We start from the raw sequence: 6,569 nt of genomic DNA, 5'->3' as shown, positions 1-6,569 counted from the left end.
GAGTTTCTTAGTTCATTGATCATTCTCTAACAAATCGTAAAAATTCCAAACAAGGCATAAGCATGGGTCAAGCTTTTCGGAAGCTCTTCGACGCCTTCTTCGGCAACTCCGAGATGCGGGTGGGTGCGGTTCCTCCCTCTTTCTATTTCTGATTGTGTTGTTGTTTGCATGATAATCTAATCTACCTTTCTATAATATTAATGTATTTTTGATGGATTGATTTTCAGGTTGTGATGCTTGGTCTTGACGCAGCTGGCAAAACCACCATACTCTACAAGCTTCACATTGGAGAGGTTCTTTCTACTGTTCCTACTATTGGTCCGTCCTTTCATGTGTTTCCTAACCTCAATTAACTTTAATTTCTCTTTATACCCTAAATATTTTGATTTTGCTACCTTTAATTGTTGCTTCATGTTTGTATTAAACTATCAATCTATGTATGTATGCATGTATGTATGACTTTACATATTCTTTTTAGGGTTCAATGTGGAGAAAGTTCAATATAAGAATGTGATATTCACTGTTTGGGATGTGGGTGGCCAAGAGAAGTTAAGGCCACTCTGGAGGCACTATTTCAATAACACTGACGGTCTGGTATGAATTCAACTCAAGACAAGTTTTTCTTTTGCTCTGCTATGCTTTCCATGGGCTTGTGATTGTTATTTATATGCTGGCGTCATGATGTGTGCCATTTTTTCAGATTTATGTTGTTGATAGTCTGGACCGCGAGAGAATTGGCCAAGCGAAGCAGGAATTTCAGGTGAAAACAAATATAGGTTAATATCATTATGTGTGAGTGACAAAGTGAGTGTGTGTATAACCATGTTATTTTAAACAAATTTAACTGGTTAAATGGGTTAATTGCAGGCAATCATAAATGACCCATTTATGCTCAATAGTGTCATCTTGGTCTTTGCTAACAAACAGGACCTGGTATGTCTTTGTTACTTTTTCTCTTTAGTCTATGATATTTCAGCTGATTGACTTTAGATTAAGGTTATGTCTTTTTAATCCTCCCTGAACAAGTGGTTAGAAGCTTATTTAGGAATATCCGTTCTTAAATTTCACCTGTGTAAAAACCGCTGACCTACCCCGCTTCATGCATGCTTCAGTCGAAGAGGATTTTGCTGAGGGACCATGTTAGGAGATATAAATTTGCTCATATGCATGTGACTAGCAGCCCTGAAACACCACCTCTTGATCTTTCCCACAGTTGTAAAATCAACCAGAGGTAAAACCAAAAGGTCCTTATGTGAAAGGTCCAGATGAACTCTCTGCCACTGATATATATGATATAGGCTGCTCTTGTAGTTTCATCTCGAATAATGTTAAAAAGCTTCTACATCTCTGTGGATGATAATTTAGAGTCATTTAGGTGGCCCTTCTCTCTCCTTATGTATGAACAAATGGGCAGATAATTATAAAGGAATATAATACTATGCACACATACCATATTTTGGCTTGTATTTATGTCTCCAATGTCAAGATAGATTGATTACTAGAGATATTCAGGATATTTACCAAGCAGATGGATGAAGTGAACTTATAGAATTGTTTTAACCACTGTATACAATTATTAATACCATAACAATAGCAGAGTTTTCCTCTTGAACAAACTACGTTTAGCTTTGCCTTATGCTTAAGTCTGATTATAAGTGTTAAATATTTCCCTTTTTCCTTTAGAGAGGAGCTATGACACCAATGGAAGTATGTGAAGGACTTGGTCTATTTGATCTGAAGAATAGAAAATGGCACTTACAAGGCACTTGCGCGCTTAAGGGAGATGGCCTTTATGAGGGCTTGGACTGGTTGGCTACAACTCTAAAGGAGAGAAAAGCTGCCGGATTCTCCTCTGTAGGAACCTCCTTCTAATTGTGACTCCAGGTTTGAATTTCTTTTGTTACTTATATACTCATGATTTACTTTCCATTTTTATCATTCATTTCATTACATTTATAAGAGTTCTATATACAGATGTTCTATGTGCTGCAGCTATTTTGGCCTGTCATTGATGAATGGTAGAGTTTGGCCATTTTCATTAAGGGCTACAGAACTGTAATCAACTCTCTTTTCTTTTTAGGAGTTGCATCAGGTTTCATCAATCTGATGCTGATGAAGTATATAGTTTAGTTTCAGGGTACTTAGATATATGACTCTGTTACAATGTATAGAAGCTTAAGCTTGGTGATGTAAACTAATTTTACACTCGAGAAAATTCTAATGGCATATTGATTTTGACCAAAACATTACGAGCCTGTCTGATTAATTATTAGGGTATTTTCCCTATCTTGATTTTCTTATAATATATCAATATATATTTCTCGTCGATCGGAATTTCTAAGGGGGGAAAGTTATCATGTATTGGTATTTCCAAAATATGTATGCGTGTCTTACTCCTCCGACAATAATTTATGTGAAAAATCTGAATTGAATATTATTTTCCTTCATGTAAATGATTAAACAAAATGGCTACTTTTATGTCATTTTCTGAGGACCGAGATGTGTTTAGTATTTGAAGAGGAAAGTAAAGGTCCTACGTTTAATATTTAATATTTCATTTCTTTCATTCTTGTTAATATCCCTCGTCTACTTCGTGTAGTACACGTAGTTTATACTGGTTGATATATCATTGTTTATATTCAGTTCCTTAGAAAGACCAAAAGACATGGTAACAAGACCCAAGAGACCAAGAACAAGATTGATATAATGACCAAATCAATATTAGCATTACATAAATATTAAATAATGAAGCACCGCTCTAAACCATTGAATTACATAAATCTCTCTGTATTTGAACAAAGGAAGGGAGAAAAAAAAAATCTCTGTATGTGCACCAAACTATACAAAAATAATACAAATACAATACAATTACAAAACTATCCCAGACTTTGCCGATTAAAGGAATCGGTGTGATATGAACACAAGAATATGAATAATTGAATATCAGTTCACCATCTTTCATCTCCTATCCAGTTATTTTTCTCTTTTGGCCCTGTAGGACCTTCCTCACCATACAACTCCACTGGTAGCTTTTTAACTAAGTTCTCGAATGAACTTCGAAGCCTGAGTGGCAGAGCATTGATGATCTTATCCAGCTCAGTTTTTGAATCATAAACAATTTTGGGACCCCACTCTCTCATAAACTGCAACCACTGAGGCTCACTGACAGCATCTCCTAGGTACTCAGCTGCAACAACCTCGTACTGAGAACTAGAATCCACATACAAATTGCTTCTAGTAGCATCATTCCTGATCCCAATTCCAAGCTTTGAAGACCCTTGGATATAGGTTCCAGCATGTGGGAAACTTGCATGTCCATTTCTTGACGAGTAAACAATAGCTTTGTTGCCATCAACATACTCCAAATCTTGGGCATCCACCCATTTACCACCACTATGCTGTGAGAAATAGATACTCCAAAGTTCTCCAGTGAAATTAGATATCCGAAGTGTGAAATGCTCCCAATCTCCCACATGCTCTCCAACCTTGCTAAAAGGCATACTCATAATTCCTAATTTCAGAGTGGAAGGTCCATTGAAGGGGCAAAATACCCACATGGCAATGTCTGTGAAAGTTCCACCTAGAGCTGGCTTCACATGAGCATACAATTTTGCACTTTTCAAGTCGCCGCGTTTCACAAACTCCCTTCGATCATCATTCGGCAAATCTATCCAAAACTCCCCATCGTTTGTCCCTCCAACCGGTAAACTTGAGCCGGTTGCATCAATGGCCTCACCCATTGTTGTGCCTTTTCTGTACAAGAGTGCTCCGTTGCTGAAGAACCATTCAACAGAAGACGGCAAGTAAACTTCCTCAGGATGAAAGAAAACAGTAGGACCATAGTGCTCTATGAGTGCATGTATTTGTTGGAGTTGTGGCATTGCTGGTAGCATTGAGTTCAAATTCTTCAAGCATGCAATTGGTAACTCTTCTCCTTTGATCCAATAACTACTGCAGAAAAATGTCCCTACTGAAACTCCTTTCCCCCACATGCCACGATCACTCGGTCTCAAACTCCATACCTGAAATGGAATCTCCGGAATCACAGAACTAGCATCAAACGTTGCACGGTAAGGTTCACATATATCAGTGAGATCGGCACGAACACAACTAATTTCATCCAAATGAGGCTTTTCAGGCTTGTGAGTAACCAAGTAGCCAAGAGCTTTGTATCCTTTAGGAGGCAGGGGTATCCAAAAGTAACCAGAACCATTCGACACTTCCTTGCCTCCTGCATTAGAACACCATACCAATGTATAATCAAGGGGATTCCTCAGAGCCGGCAATTCATCGCTGTCGCGAATTTCAGTACTTTCGGATTTGGAAGCTTCTGCTTCCCTAGCCACAAGTACAAAACCCCTCAAGGGCTTGTAGCAGGGCTGACAATAGTGACCGAGAACGCGGAATCCATCCGGTATTCCTACAGGCTTATAGAATGCAACAGATTTTCTAATGTCTATTGTATCACTGCTGCTCCAAACAAACTCAAACCTTGTGATCTCACACACTTCAATTTCACCAAGGCTAACAATTCCCGAAGCAAAACCTTGTCCTGCAATAACAAATACAGTTAACAAATGCACTCATCACTAAGATTTAAGATCTAAGCTCTAGATATCTAATCAGTATAATAAGGTTTGATTTGCTAACAGAATTAACTAAGATTTACATAACCGTAATTGCACATCATAAATATTAATCTAGTTACCTTGAGGCCATTGAGGAAGAGGAGCAGAGAGAGAAAAGGTTTGAGGGAGAGCGAGGGTATTATTGGTGTTGCGAGTGGTGGTTCGGTTCCAAACGAAGGAGAAGCATTTGCAGGTGAAGCGAGGCATGTGGAGGAGTAACCGCAATAACAGGTGAGTTGCAAATTGGAGCTTCACGTTGAGGTTGATGGTTGAAGTCACCATGATCATCAGAGTGTGGATCTTCTTCATAGTGCTCCAAAATTCAAAGGTCGCTGACTCATTGAGTTAGTGGGGCCCTCGCATTCTTTCACTCTCGCTCTCGCCGGCCATGCTTTGCTTCTTCGTAATTTAATTGCCGTCGGTCTGTCGCATTCAAGTGTTATATAATTATAATTATTATCATTGCTTTCGGTTTGCTTGTTGGGTTGGGTTTTGTTTGATTCTTGCCACCCCGAAAGTTGAGGACCCTAATTAACCACGCTTTCCTTTCTGTATTGGTATCTATTCCCGTTCCCATGGGATTGGACTAGTAGTCTAATCGTCAACCAAACAAAATTGATATTATATTTGATGTCAACTGTTTTAGTTTTTAGATCACAATTTTAATCGTTAATCTATTGGATTTTTGCTAAGCAGTGCCGTTAAGACATTGAATTTTTGTTTTCTTATATTTTTTTTTGGTGACTAGTTTTCTTATATTATAAACAATGGGGAAGAAGCACTCAAAAAAAAAAAAAAATTCAAATTATACCGATATTATTTTAGAAAATATGATTCTATCAAAATCTGTAAAGAAACTAAGAGAAATACAAAAGGATAAAAGAATATATACAAGGTGAAAATACCGTTGAAGTTAATTTTATGTAAAGTTGATAGATGGAAATTATTAGATGATAATTTAGTTAAACCTATCAAATTATTTAACGATTTTCAATTATCAACTTCACGTAAAATTGCCTGTACCTGAATTTTCATTATATAACAATCGTATTGTAAATCATGTCTATATAAAACCAGTGTATCTACACAACAATTTATTTTTCTAAATTCATGGTAGAGACTCTAACTCTTCGATCATAAAGATATATAACCACATCCACTTTTGAGTCTATTTTCATCTTCAAAAATCTATATTCAATGTCAAATCTAATTCAAACAGATATTCTAAAATTCAGTAAACATCACAATACAGGTGCTGAAGTTAGTATTATAGGCCGCTAAAATTTTTTTATGATTTCTGAGAATTCCTCCACATATCATTTTTTCATCTTTTTACACAAAGTCATCTAAATAAGTTTAATGGATGGGAATTGGGGACAATTAACACACTTTTTTTCGTGAAGAAAAACATTGAATACCGTCAAATTTGTTAGTGGATTTACCAAAAAATCAGCTGGTAATATGTTTATCATCGGAATAAATTCAACAGTATAAACTTCGATTATCGGCGAATTTTTTCGTCTGCTGCTAATTACCGTCAGAAAATTTTTGTTGGTAATTTTTACGGTCAGATTTTTTTCTAGTAAATCCAACGGTAATATATTATTAATTAATAAATAAATTAATAACTACTATAACACCATCACTATCAGAATGTTCCGCTTCCAGTTGCGTCATTCTGAAAGCGAGGATATCACGACGACTTAACTCTATATAAATATAATAAGGAGGAGCCTTTAAATAAAATGAAGCTTAAAATAGAAGACGTTTTTTTAACACTTTATTTTCTTCTAAAAATAAATCACACAAATATACATAACTACATCACAATTCACGACTGCACTTTTTATTTACTATAACAGTTTATACAAATAATATACAAACATATATTATATAGTTATAGAACATATATGATAATTATTAGTTGAAATAAAACATAAA

General features: G+C 36.1%; 2 protein-coding genes across 6 annotated transcripts; one reads left to right on the top strand and one right to left on the bottom strand.

Annotated features, from left to right (window-relative positions):
• LOC107643179 (ADP-ribosylation factor) lies at nucleotides 1–2,275 on the top strand. 5 transcript variants are annotated; one of them, XM_016346761.2, is made up of 7 exons: nucleotides 1–119; nucleotides 228–318; nucleotides 479–594; nucleotides 701–760; nucleotides 868–933; nucleotides 1,684–1,884; nucleotides 1,993–2,275. In XM_016346761.2, the coding sequence occupies exons 1-6, from the start codon at nucleotides 63–65 to the stop codon at nucleotides 1,870–1,872; spliced, it is 579 nt and encodes a 192-aa protein (XP_016202247.1). In that variant the 5' UTR covers nucleotides 1–62; the 3' UTR covers nucleotides 1,873–1,884; nucleotides 1,993–2,275. The 5 variants fall into 5 exon arrangements, with proteins under 5 accessions (XP_016202247.1, XP_016202246.1, XP_016202249.1 ...); XM_016346760.2 differs by having other exon boundaries at nucleotides 1,975–2,255; XM_016346763.2 differs by having other exon boundaries at nucleotides 1–123; nucleotides 1,975–2,255.
• Nucleotides 2,708–5,184, bottom strand: LOC107643178. Its single transcript, XM_016346759.2, has 2 exons — nucleotides 4,709–5,184; nucleotides 2,708–4,552 (listed from the first exon to the last, which is right to left on the bottom strand). Exons 1-2 carry the CDS (start codon nucleotides 4,935–4,937, stop codon nucleotides 2,949–2,951), a joined length of 1,833 nt encoding a protein of 610 aa, XP_016202245.1. The 5' UTR covers nucleotides 4,938–5,184; the 3' UTR covers nucleotides 2,708–2,948.

This window comes from Arachis ipaensis, chromosome B05 (assembly GCF_000816755.2).
Source record: "Arachis ipaensis cultivar K30076 chromosome B05, Araip1.1, whole genome shotgun sequence".
In the NCBI taxonomy this organism is placed as follows: Eukaryota; Viridiplantae; Streptophyta; class Magnoliopsida; order Fabales; family Fabaceae; genus Arachis; species Arachis ipaensis.
Note: the sequence above shows the minus strand (reverse complement) of the source record. Positions and strands in the feature narration are given on the sequence as shown.